Genomic DNA, 14,682 nt, shown 5'->3' on the forward strand with positions numbered 1-14,682 from the left:
TGGCATAAATCTTGCCAGAAACACTGTTCAAGTTTTGGCAAACCAAACTACAGCTTAGCCCAATTTTTTACTCTGATAAAAAATAAGAAAATTAATCATTATGATGTCCAACATTTGTAGTCTTATCAAATGCATGAACACGGAACCCCTTCCTGACATCCTACCATATGAAAATGATGATTATAATCTAATATAATGCTGGTATGTACACCACATTTAACAAATTGGTAATAAAATATATTTATACTTCATTTTGTTATGTTCACTTCTGAAGTGAACAATATTTTTTTTTGAAGTGAAGTGATTTTTTTTTTGAAAGCCAGACTGTATTTTGAAAAAGAGTGTGGGGGGATTGTTTCTCTCCAGATACCATAAAAGATTAGAGTTAATTATTTTTTCCAAGATTTTGAACGAGCAGCTGGTCAAAACACTTGGATAGTAATTATGTTCATATTTCTGGATCCTTACCTGGTTTTGGAAAGTGAATAATAATAAGTGCCTTTTGCGAAGATTACAGCAATTCACTCTCACAGAAAATTTTACTAAGTAGAGTAGCTGATGCTTGAATGATGGTGGCAGATGTTTAACCATCTCATAATGGACATCACCTGGTCTTTGACAGTTGGTTACCTGAAGCAAATTAGCTTTCAGTTCTTCTTTCTTGAACTGCTTTTTGTAAAGTTTTTTTTTTTTTTTTTCCCATGACTGCCACTTTTAACTTGATGAGTACACACACTATTAAGTTCTGATTTTTCTATTTCTGTAGAATAATTTTGTGACAAGTTTCTCTCGCTGAATAAGTGGTAAAACCTGAAAAAAATCAGGTTTTACCACAGAATTTAATTCTTATTTTCAAACTCTTTCAATTTTCTCCAAATAATATTTGTACATTTGAGTTCATAGTTTACATCTGAAAGCTGCTTGACTTTGATGATTTTTTTAAAAACTTTCATCTGCTCAAAACAGTAATACCAAACCAGCTTGAAGCTATCACTGTCAAAAATAACAAAACCAAAAATTCCCCTACTAATGCCACCCTCTTTTCCATCGATGCTTCTTATGTTGATAGTATTTATATTCAATTGTATTGAGTTTGTTCCAACAGCTGACTTTTCATCTGGGTTTCCTGAAGAAAAAAGCATGAGCCTTGTTTAATTAGGTGTCACCCATTTGGTCAGATAAGTTACAAATATATAACTAATAAATTTCCTACAGAAATGTTAATTTTTTTGAATACTTGGAATTTTTTGATATGTAGAAATGAACCTACTTGAAGACTGTCTACTTCAGAAAACAACTGTGTAAGCATAGCATCTAACTCTTTGCATTCTGCTTCACATTCGAATATTTTTTTAGAATTTTCCTCAGTTGCTGTTAACAAGTCTATTTTCTTTTGTTTCAAATTTTCAATGTCATTACGAAGGGATGCAGCTTCTTCTTCCTGAAACAATCCAATAATATATTACTCATGTGTGAGAATACAAAAAGTAAAATAATTACATAAGTAAATTAAATAAAACTTCTACTTTACAAACTTATCTATTGTGAATCCTCAATATAATAAAGTGAAGGATCAATATAAGAACTATATTGCAGGTAGTGTTGTCCATGTGACTACTACTACTAGAAATATATACACTTCAACTTACAAAAAACTGATATGAAGTTCAAGAAAAGAGAAACCAGTTACATGCAAGAAAAAAATGCAATTTTCTCAAATCTTTTGAGATTTATTTCATATGGTCTTCCAAATACAATGCTGTCCATTTCCATTATCAATCCACACCTACTCTTCCAAATAGAAAGTCTTTGCCTCTTTGAACAATTACTTATCTCACGTTTCCTAATTGCATACTCTTTGACTATTTCAAAGGCAAAAATGGTCCCACCACAGGGATCTATTCTGAGACCATTGTTGTTTGATATAGTTTAGGGTGTGAGAACAGATATTCAGTTGTTTTAACGTGACGTTGTTGAAAGAGGATTTCAACTGAATGGTGCTTTGGGCTGAAGAATGGGGGATGTCATTTCAATGTTGTTACGTGTCAAGTTATTCACTTTAGCCAAGGAAGGTGGAATGAAGTTTATCATATTGGACGAACTTTGCTTTGAGCAGGGAGGTATTTCACAGGCCTCCTTAAATTTACGTTCATACCATAGGTGTGATGTAAACAACAAGGTGCCTTTCCAATCAATTCTATGTAGAGTATACTCTACATAGAATCGATTGGAAAGGCACCTGTTGTTTATTTTGTGGTTTGTCTTGTGAAGGATGACATTCAGATGCACTATTTCATTATTTATCTCCATTTTGTTCTCCTTTATTATGACATCTGCACGTTTGACAACCTATCATCGATACTTCCACTCTATTAACATTTGCTCCATTCTCATCACCTAATAGGCACTCACTTTTGAAACATTTAATATTCTCTCTCTCTCTCTCCAGTTTCAATTTCCTTCCACATATCCTTTAATTTATGTAACGCATACATCTCTCTCACACACACACTGCACTGCACAAAATCCTGCAAATTCAAATCACTCAACAACAACATGGTCTTTGCTGTCATTGTTCTACAATGCACTGGTGCCATACCAACATTTTGTACTGAAACAAAAGAATGCAAGGTTTACTTACAAACTAAATAACTCAGTCAATCACACATCCATTTAAAAAAAAACTACAATAAGTTAACCTAATATTATCAATTAATATACAAAAAAAAATACCAATCCTTCAGGAGTACTAATAACCATGCAGCACACACAATATGACCTGTTCTATAATTTTATTATTAATAATTATTTTACTTCCAACTGGAGTTTGTCCACAAAATGGCATTGTTTTAGTTTTACCTATGGATATTTTCATTCAAAACTTTCTACTATAATGTTTAAATTATATACTGCACTTTGGAAATTGTCTTCCTTATCTGATATTATTACCTGATCATCTGAAAATATTAGCATATTTTATTTGGTTATTCTAGGAAATTTCTATATCTGGGTTATTAAAGGTGTTCTACTGTATTGATAATTCATTAATATAAATATTAAAAAGTGCTGGAGACAGAGGGCATTACTGTCTTACTCCTTGGTTTATAGATTATTTTTCATACATTTTTTAAATTATTTTTATTTCATTATCTTTGTATATATTCAATACTGCATGTAGTAAAATATTAGTTATATTTATTCTTTGCAATATATGTCTTTTTACTTTATCAAATGCTTTTTCATAATTAAAAGACAAGTTTCTAAATTAAATTCTCTTCTTTCCTCTATTAGTTTTAAACAAAAAGCTGCATCCTTTTCTAAATCCCTTTTAAATTATAATAATATTTCTGCACTTTATATTTTCATTCTCGTAGAGAGGCTCATACGTTGGTTATGCATTTTTAAATCACTTAGGGAATTGAACAACGTAGATCCGAATATAAATTAAATTATACTTTAATAAATATTTCCGATATTTTGGCATAAATATTTCCGATATTTTCAAAAGGAACTTACAAAAAGGCACATGCACGCAGGCACTACAACACAGTAACTGAGAATGAAGATTCTCCTTATCCGCTCCACCAAAGACCAACCACTTCCACTAGACCTACCTGGTGTATACCAGGTCCCTTGCAGTTGTAAACTGTCATACTTTGACCAAACAGGCAGGACAGCGAATATCAGAATTTCTGAACACAAGGACTACATCCGGTTTCACAAGTACAGCCATTCTGGTCTTGCAGACCATGCTCTGGATACACGCCACAGAATACGGTGGAAGAAAGCTACAGTAATACACCGTAGCAAATACAAATTCGAAAGACTATTTATGGAATCAGATTCAGCCCCAAGAAACTCTCCAAACCTCAGCAGACCTTCAGCCCAACGGCCAAGAACACCTACTTAGCCCGCTAGAGGGCACCATCAGACTTCTAGGAGAATGATAGCTTCATATCTTCATTCTCAGTTACTGTGCTGTAGCGCTTGCGTGCAAGTGCCTTTTTGTAAGTTCCTTTTCGGAATATCGAAAATATTTATTAAAGTATAATTTAATTTATATTCGGATCTACATTGTTCAATTCCCTAAGTGATTTAGAAATGCTTAACCAACGTATAAGCCTGCCTATGAGAATCAACATCATCCACGGAGATACTATCGCACGGAAGGCCCGCTAATATGGTAAAATGAAGTTGAAGTTGTCTAGACAATTAAATCGTCTAACTTTCCTGAAATGCTGCCGGAATAATAAAGAAATCCCGAACTGTGTAAAATTCAAGCACCGTTTTCTTTCACAAAAAGCTCTCCGTATATATAACCGCGCTAGCTACGAATTGCTTCGCAAACAAATCACCGCCACGCGGTTTCTCTTGGCAGAAATTAACGAAGCTATTCGTGCACTTTAAATCACGAACTGTGGTCTATTCTACATGACGTCTCGTGTACTGCTGCAGACAAAGAATTTGAAAAAATACGAGGCCGACAGATGAAAAAATTCGAAAAATTAAAAAAGAATTCTACTGTCGATCCAAAACTAGCTACCAACACCGTAATCAACCTTTCTTCAGTCACCCTGAAGCACTCAATGCACTTTCATGTGGCCACAGCTTCGCCATTGCACCCAGAAAAATACCTAGTGAGGATATTATGATCCAAATCGAAAGGGGAATCCACCACCTTCCACATCAAATCACCAACAGTGTGAGACTGGATGTAGCTTGTGTCCTTTCCAAAGCAAGACCACCTATATCCAACATATCCAACAAGGAATTTAAAGCTCTACAGGAAATGAGGAATAATAAAGAATTAGTTATCACCAAAGCAGATAAGGGAAATGCAACTGTAGTACTTAACGAAAAGGACTACAAAGGTAAGCTTAACGCTCTTCTATTAGATCGGGCTACTTACCTCCCTATCAATTACAATCCAACCAAATCACAAATCTTCACAGGCTCGTTAAGAAAGTCACTTCTTGGCCTGTAGAAGTTACCAACATATTAAAGCCATTTAACTCTATACCCCCCCCCCCCGTATTTACGGACTCCCAAAAATACATAAAGAAAATGTGCCATTACATCCCATAGTGGATGGCATTGATTCCCCCACATACAAATTAGCTAAACATTTGGCCAAAGAGCTCACACACTATTATACTGGCAACACACCATCACACACAAAAAACTCAGCCCACTTCAAAGCCAGCATAGAAACCCTTACGCTCCAACATACTGACATAATGGTCAGCTTTGATGTCTCCTTCTTATTCACAAATGTCCCACTCAAGGAAACTTTAGAGCTAATCCAAGCTAAATTTTCTCCCGATATCTCAGCCCTATTTCAGTTCACAATGAACTCAGGCTATTTCGTTTGGCAGGGAAAATTCTACAAACAAATAGAGGGGACAGCCATGGGTTCACCACTCTCCCCATCCTTCGCCAATTTCTTTATGGAGACCTCTGAAGAAAAAGCCTTAGCATCTGCCCCACAAAAACCAACCATATGGCTTCGCTATGTTGATGATGTGTTTGCTATTTGGCCACATGGCTCTGAAACACTCCTCTCCTTCCTTGCACACTTAAACAACCAACATGCCAGAATCAAGTTCACCCTGGAAAAAGAGGGAAACAGCAGCCTCCCTTTCCTAGACACACTAGTCACCCGCCAGCCTGATGGAACCTTGGTTTTCTCAGTTTATAGAAAACCCACCTATACAGGCAGATACATTCACCAACAATCCCCCCCCCCCCCCCCCGCCTCACAACAATATGGAGTGGTGAAAACACTATACAACAGGGGTAAACTAATCTGTTCTAATGACATGGCCCTAAACACTGAATTAAATCACATCCTCAACACTTTCTTGGACAATGGATAACCCCCCCCCCCCCCCAAAAAAAAAAAAAAATCCAAAAAATATTAAAACCTACAAACCACAGCCCCCTAAAACAACAAATCATCATCATCATCATCAAATTCCTGCCATGTACCCTCAAGGGGTGTACAGGATATGACAGTACTACATGAAAAAATTACATCATTACTAACTTCCTATCTACAATTTTCCGGCAAATTAGTCTGTTACTTGTCAACACTCCAACATTATCAGATCTTATATTTCTATCGTCTAAGGCACTTTGTACTGCATCAATCCACCTATATCTTGGTCTTCCTCTGGGTCGTTTTCCTGCCAACCTGGCAGAGAACACTTGTTTGCTAATCTTTCCTCTCCCATTCTATTTAAGTAACCATACCACCTGAAATTAGCTCTGCTAACGCATTCCTGGATGCTGACAATGTCAAGTTCTTTCCTAATATCCTCATTTTTAATATGATATTGCCATTGATGCCATCTGTTCACGCCTCTAATCTTTCTCAGGACAGTCATATCTGCGGTCTCTAGTCGTTGGTCAAGTGTTTTACTTCTGACCCAGCTCTCAGATCCATAAGTTAAAACTGGTTTGAACACTGTCTTGTATACAGCTAATTTAGCGTTCTGACTAATTTCTCTTTTATTCCACATGAATTTATTCAATTGACTTCCCACCATACCAGCTTTGCTGATTCTGTTGTCTATTTCAATATTAATTTACCATCTTCAGTAAAAATCGTGCCTAAGTAGCTGAAATCTTTTACTTGTTCCACAGGTTCTCCATTCACAACACAGTTGACATTTTCAATGATTATGCCTATTTTCATTGTCTTTGTCTTCTTATTGCTGACCTTCATACCATATCTATTACAACAGCTATTCAATTTAGTCAGAGAATCTTGCAGACTTGTAGCGGATTTATTTAGAAGTATAACATCATCCGCATAAAGCAAAGAGCTGACATTAACATCTCCAATTTTGACATCAGGTTTAATACCACTTTTCTTCATAATGTGATTGATATAGATAATGAATAACAGAGGGGATAATGTACATCCTTGTCTCACACCAGATTTAACATTAAACCATCTTCCTGTACTTCCTTCAATTCTAACTGCTGACTTACAACTCAAATAAAGACTAAGTATTGCTTGATATAATGCCCCATTGACACCATATAACTGCAGCGCATTGAATAGCTTCTCTCTTGGCACCTTGTCATATGCCTTTTCCAAATCTACAAAACTTAAATACAGATCTTTGTTATATTCCCATGCTTTCTCCACTATTTGTCGTAAAGTGAAGATCTGATCCTGACAACCTCTATTTGCCCTGAATCCAGCTTGTTCTTCACCAAGCTTTTCTTCCACAATTCTTCTCAACCGTTTCTCAAGTATACTTGCATAGATCTTGCCAGGAACACTCAGTAGGGAAATACCTCTGTAATTCTCACATTCAGTTTTATTTCCCTTTTCATATATGGGTACTATGAGAGCTCTACTTCAATCATCGGGAATTCGTCCCTCTGTCCAGGCTTTCTGAACTATGCAATGCAGCCACTGTAAGACTTTTATACCACCATACTTCAGCATTTCTGGTCGAATATCATCTACTCCTGCTGCCTTTCCACATTTCAAGCCTTTGATGGCTTTTTCTACTTCAAGTATGGATATGTATTCCTGACTGCATGCCTGGTCAGTGTGTTTTATCACTCTGCTGTCATCACTGCTTGTTTCATTTAGCAGTTTTTCAAAGTAATTACTCCATACTTGAAGGATATCTTTTTCTCCTGTTTTCATGTCACCTTTATCATCTCTAACTCCTTTTACAGCACTCTTTCCTCCATTCCTAAGCTTCTTCAACAACCTCCAGAATATTTTGCCACCTTCTTGATATTTATTTTCTATATTCTTGCCAAAGTCCTCCCATGACTTTTGTTTAGCTAGTTTTACACACTGTTTAGCTTTCTTACATTTGTCTCTGTATTCTCTAAGAGTTAAAGCTGACTTATTTGACAGGAACTTTTGATATGCTTTCTTCTTTTCCTTCACTGCCTCTTTAACTTCCTGTGTCCACCAGGGAGTTCTGATTTTTCTATCCTTGCACACAACCTCACCACATGCCTCTCTGGCAGAATCAATCAATGTTTTCTTCAGAGTTAGACACTGAATTTCCAAGGTTTGATTCCTGTTCTCAAACCCTTTCAATTTTTTTTTCAATACTCTTTGTGTATTTTAGTCTACAGTTCACATCTGAGAGCTGCTCAACTTTTATTCGCTTTAAAACTTTCTTACATGTTATTCTTTTCAATATGAAATTCAATTTTATCCTGCTCAAGACTAAATAGTGATCACTTCCAATTTCAAATCCTCTGTACACTCTGGTGTCCTGCACCAGGGAGAAAACATCACTATCAACAATAACATAGTCAATGAGACTTTTCTTATTCCTAGCCTCTTCTCTCCATGTGAATTTGTGCACATTTTTATGTTGGAACATGGTGTTAGTAATAACCAGTCCATGTCCTGAGCAGAAATCCAACAGATATTTGCCATTATTATTAGCTTTGCTCTTTTCTCCAAATTTTCCCAAAATATTTTTGTATGTCTCACAATCATTTCCTACTCTGCTATTTAGATCCCCAACAAGGACCAACCTTTTCCTTTTTCATTGTGTCAGTTGCTTTTTCTAAAGCGTCAAAAAATTCCTCCACTTCTACCTTAGTAGAACCTTCTGTGGGACCATAGGCACAAATAAGTCTCATTGTCCAGTTCCCCATTCTCATATTTGCCCACATTACTCTACTTGAGACTGACTGCCATTCAAGAAGATTAGCCTCATATTTTGTGTTGAATACTATGGCTACTCCTTCTTTTCCTTGATTGTCATTGCCTGAATATAACATTTTGTATTTATTGCTCAGAAAGATCTCACCAGTTTTGGTCTTTTTTGTTTCAGTCACCCCTATTATGTCGATCTGGTACTTATCTAATTCCTCAGCTAGCTCCATTTCTTTGCCATTCAGGCTTCTTACGTTGATAGTACCGATCTTTAACACTGGTGATGTTGAGTAGGGGTTTGTTTTCAGATTTGTTCCAGTAGCTGACTTTTCGCTGTTCGCCCTGGTTCCTTGGCGAAAACAACGGGGGCCTTGTTTAACCGGCGACGCCCCAGCCGGCATGAAATTTTGTCATGTTGTACCATCATTTTTTATTTTGGTTTAACCAATAATAATACAATTTGGTGGGCTAAATCCCAAATTGCCAGCCCATCCTCGTTCGTTCAGTATCAAAATAGATACCCAACGGTGTACCACGAGAAGGTGAGGATTGGACATTAGGTCAGAAGCCCTGGTCGGTTCTCCACATTCCTTTAAAGGCTATGTGGAGGTCTCCTGTCAGTTATACAGTTATACACTACACTCCACAACAAAGATTACTCTAAATCCATCACCATTCCCTACATCCGAGGCACCTCAGAAAAAATTACCAAAATTTAAAAAAAACATGACCTAACCTCCTGTTACAGAAGGCCTTACAGAAAATTGGCATCCCTTATCTGCTCCACCAAAGACCAACCAATTCTCCTAGACCTACCTGGTGTATACCAGTTCCTTGCAGTTGTAAACTGTTGTACTTTGGCAAACAGGCAGGACAGCGAATATCAGAATTTCTGAACACAAGGACTACATCTGGTTTCATAAGTACAGCCATTCTGGTCTTGCAGACCATGCTCTGGATACACGCCACAGAATACAGTGGAAGAAAGCTACAGTAATACACCATAGCAAATACAAATTCAAAAGACTATTTATGGAATCAGCCTCAGCTCTAAGAAACTCTCCAAACTTCAACAAATTTGGTTGTATGCGACTGCCCTGAATTTGGGAGGCATACATCAACAGACCTTCAGCCTAACGGCCAAGAACACCTACTTAGCCCACTAGAGGGCACCATCAGGACTTCTAGGAGAACGATAGCTTTATATCTTCATTCTCAGTTACTGTGTTGTAGTGCCTACGTGCACGTGCCTTTTTGTAAGTTCCTTTTGAAAATGGCAATGTGACGTTACCGAAATATTTATTCAAGTATAATTTAATTTATATTCGGATCTACGTTGTTCAATTCCCTAAGTGATTTATATTTTCAATTATTATTATCAACAGACCTCTATAGAGTCAAGAGACTCATCGATGGAAGTCCAACTCTCATATGCAAAATACACTGTAACTCGATTTAAATGCATTCGCTGTCCTAGCACTTACCACACTCTCAAGCAATGCATTTTCCAATCGCCTACCACTCTCCATGCAATAAAATCTACTCCTCACCCCCCTTGCTCACATACACACCGTGTACAGCTTCCAGGGATGATCTCTCATTCTCTTGTCTTCAGATATTCTATGAAAAATCTCATTCCATGCTAATCTGGTAATTACCCCTTACTAACTTATCTTGGTAAGAAGGTCTTGATCATGTCTTCCCTCTTCGTTCAATCCACTGGATTCTGTAATTTGATTCTCTCAATCTTTTCTCATATTACACATTACAGAGACCAGAAACCAACTTGATTAATCATTTCTAAACCCTCTCCAACATTTTGTCATCTTTTTGAAAACATAGCAACCAAATCTGATGAAAGTCTTGTACAATGGAATCAAAACATCCTTCCTTCTACACGTGAGTGTTCTCTGCATCATCAGCTGTGTTGTTATCACAATTTTAGCAAAATTCCCACAAAGTTTCAATACTGCATGTAGTAAAATATTAGTTAAAATAGGCCCACTCTGCATCCCATCTTTGCTTCCTAAATTTTAAAACCTTACACTATGAAACATTAAACTGACATCCCTACACACTTGCCCATTCAGACAGTCTATTTAGGTCATCTTGCAAAGCTACAACATCTGCTATACTTCTTGTAACTCTACCCAACTTTGTATCATCTGCAAACAACTGTATATCACCATTTAAGTCCTTTCCAATGTCAGTTACATACAAATTAAACAACAATAGTCCCAAAACAGACCACATGGGGCAAGTCACAAGTGACCTTATTCTTCTGTGATATCATTCCTCCATACACAACTTGCTGATACCTATCAGGCAGCCAATCTCCAATTCAATGCACTAAACTGCTATCCAACCCCATCTGTTCCAATTTAACTACTAGTTTGTCAAGTGGCAATCTATTGAAAGCCTTTGCAAAATCTAAACATACTACTATATATGCATCCCCCTTGTCCAATGTATTCATCACTTTGCTATAATAAGTAAGCAGATTGCTAAAATATGATCTTCTTTTAGCAAATCCATGAAGTCCATTAAAGAGAATTCTACTGCTGCCCACCCAGTTCTGAATCCTCTTCCTCACTAGCTTTGCCAACATCCTGACCACAACTCTAGCCAAGCATATTGGCCTATAATTTGAAGCCTTAGACTTATCTTCACCTTTATGAAGCAGAACAATTTTACCAATTTTGTTAACATCCTGGAACATTCCTTCAAGACATGCAGTGATGTAACATCAAGTCCCAAGGCCTTGTTAATGTCAAGTTTACTCAATTCCCCATACACCTCTTGCTCACTCACCATAATTGGTTTCCACTGCTCTCAAGTTCTGCATTATATTACAATCACAATGATGGAATACTTTAATGAATTGATCATTAAACACCTTTATTAATCCTCCTCAGTATTTATCACTCTCCAATAATCATTCTTCCTTCTATTGGCAACATATGAAAAAACTCACTAGGATTTCTTTTAACTTCATTTGATAACTACTGCTCATACTGCACTTTTGCTACATTTACTAAGTAAGTCACCTTCTTGCTCTTTGCACTTTTCATATAACTCGACAATGACTTTTTTCTTCAAGATTGCATGCTTCACCTCTTCAGTCATCCATTTTACACCTACCTTATTTAATCTCCTGACCTCTGGAATAGCTTCTGCTAGAGTACTTCCTGAGTAGGGACCAAGCAGCATTGATTTCCTTCCCATGCAATTCCTAATTTCATGGTATTGCTGCAAGTCACCTCCTGAGTTTTGCCATAATCACCTGCCTTATAGTTTCACATATAACTCTTTTTCACAAAAGTCCTGATACAGATACCATTCAAGTGATCACTTCATTTGCAACATCTAATGAGATAATCAAATTCAAGACCCCCCCCCCCCCCCCCCCGATCCATGTGTGGCCTCCAATATGCAATGCTTAAAGTAGTTATCCCTTAAAAACTCAAGAAATTCATTCTCTTTGGTTGCTGATGCTGCCTCTTCACTCCAGTATATCCCATCTGCGGCCTCCTCTCTCTCTTTCTTGAGAGGGTTGCAGCTGATTACTAGGGAGGTGATTATGAAACAAGGTGGTTTCCCGTTGCCTTCCTTGCTATAAGTATTTATGACTGTAACCATGTGTGTTCATGGGACTGGTTTGCTTGTTTTGAGGGATGAAAAACTCGAGTTACTTGGAGGAAAAAACCCTCCACCTCCATAACCGGTCTCACCTTCAACTAAAGGTGAGACCGGTTAACTCACCTTTAGTCGAAAGAGACCAGATAAAGGTTTCTCACGTCATGGATGGGAATCGAACCCAGGTCTTTCTGACCAAAAAGGGCTTCGTCTATACTGACAGAACCACAGAGGCTCTCATTCCAGTCTATATTACCATAATTGAAATCACCCATAATGATCACCTTTTTTATTAGCCGGATCAATTTGTCTAAACATTTCCTTCTCAATGCCGTCCACATTACCAGGTCTATAGCAATACTCTACTAAACATTTCATCCTGTCCACCTCCATTTTACACTACTGCTTCAAAACCACTGTCAGTATTTGCTTCTTGCATCTCCACCCTAGATGGGCACAACTCCTCTGCCATCATCAATAACTTTCACCTACCTTTCTGTTTTGTTTGTCTTCGGCAAAAGACTACATATCCCTCCATCTCTATTCCTGTAAAATGTCATCTTTGTTCAACCCCTTTCTCACTTATACCAACAATTTTTGGGTGAATGAACTCTATCAATGCTATAATTTCATTCCCCTTGTTTCGAATACTTCTAAAATTTGAAACATACACTAGCTCATTTCTATTTCTATAACAAGTCCCACGAGCCCCACTTCTCAGATATGACTTTTCCACAATTTCCCTGTCCATTCCAGTCTATCATCACTGATATTACACCCCTCCCCAGACTTAAATGTCATCCCCCACATCCTCGCCTGTCTTAATCCTTTCTTGCACACTCACACATACAGGGTGTTCGGGATAAATTTGACATATTTATAATTAATTATATTTTTCCGTAAGTTACATGTATTAACACACACTTCTCTTCATTTAAAAGTTTGGACCCTTCTTCATTCATATACAAGATGTCAGAAAGGATGGATAGCTGGAACCCACCTGAATCATGGAAGAGAATAACTTGTATCATGATGATTCGTGCCCGCCATCAAAATAAGGATATTACGACTGCTGCCCAATGCTCCCTGAATACAGTAAAAACAATCAGGCATGAACTAGAGACTTGCAATGGTGACTACGAGGATGTAGCAAGAAGAAAGATCCCTAGCAGACGATCTGATTGCGTTCGTACAGCAGAATTCCTCGCAAATCTGCAGGAACAGGTGTTGAAGAACCCTGGCATTGGAATTCGGGCTTTGTTCGTGGAGTTGCTAACTGTAGTCAAGCCCTGGATAACAAGGGTAGCCAATGGTAGGCCGTATGTATGGCAGCAGGATTCGGCCCCTTGCCACACCTCTGGGAAAAGTCAAAAATGGTTGTCTGAAAATTTCTACGACTTCACCAGTCCAAATGTTTGGCCTCCAAACTCCCCAGACCTTAACCCCATGGATTATTTTGTATGGGGCGCAGTTGAAAAAGACACCAATCGCACTTCCAGTAATACAAAAGCCCAGTTAATGGATAAAATTAAAACAGTTTTTGCGGCCCTTCCCAGGGAGACTGTAGCATCAGCTTGTTCGAGGTTCCGAAGCAGAATTGAAGCTGTGATCGATGCTAATGGTGGTTATTTTGAGTAAATCTTGTTGATAGTATTGTAATTAACTCTGCCTGTAATGTTTTTTTGTCAATTCATTAAATTTAATAGATACAAAGAAGATTTTCTTTTTCCTTACGAAACTGTCAAATTTATCCCGAACACCCTGTATATGCCAGAAACCATCACCTACACTTTTCAGCAGTGTCCTTCTGTCCACCCTAACCCCCCCTGTTTCCCTGTCCACTCTGTATTCCTGTCTTATTCTCTTCATTCACAAACCTGCATACCTTACTTTCCTGCTTCCTCAGGTCTTGCATTCACTTCAGTCATTCTCTCTTGCAGCAACAGTTTCTCCAAATGACTCACACCAGATCCATTCAAATGTAGCCCATCTCTTTTATACAGCTCTATCTGCCCCTCAAACTCATCCCACACATTCACAAATTGAACTCCTTTCTCTACACACAAATCTGCTAGCATACCTTTTATAATCTTCACTCACCTTCTCGATTCATCTGGGCAACATGTTGACTACCTTACCTACAAAACTGTTATCTTTCATTCTCCTTAACAGCCTCATGACATCCCTCCTTAGATTCTTCTTGTAACTAATCAAATCACTCATGCCAACTACCATTACAAACTGTGTAGCTCGCCTACTTTTCTTACCCAATGCTTCAACCACCATGCTCATTCTATGCCCCAGAAAACAGACCTCATGCACATTTTCACTCACCACACCTCTTATCATTGAATCTCCATATATTGCCACTCTCAAATCATTTGATATTTCTTTCA

The 14,682-nt window shown here is 37.6% G+C and overlaps 1 protein-coding gene across 1 annotated transcript in view; it reads right to left on the bottom strand.

Annotated features, from left to right (window-relative positions):
• The window catches only part of SMC6 (Structural maintenance of chromosomes 6), a 594,918-nt gene that overhangs the window by 153,554 nt on the left and 426,682 nt on the right, over positions 1-14,682 (bottom strand). Inside the window, exon 18 of the mRNA XM_090398426.1 lies at positions 1,271-1,441. Within this exon, the coding sequence (XP_090254552.1) occupies positions 1,271-1,441 (171 nt within the window). The remainder of the gene's footprint in view (positions 1-1,270; positions 1,442-14,682) is intronic.

Source organism: Typopeltis vanoorti, chromosome 9, assembly GCF_054136105.1.
Source record: "Typopeltis vanoorti isolate ZY-2024b chromosome 9, IOZ_Tvanoo_1.0, whole genome shotgun sequence".
Lineage (NCBI taxonomy): Eukaryota > Metazoa > Arthropoda > Arachnida > Uropygi > Thelyphonidae > Typopeltis > Typopeltis vanoorti.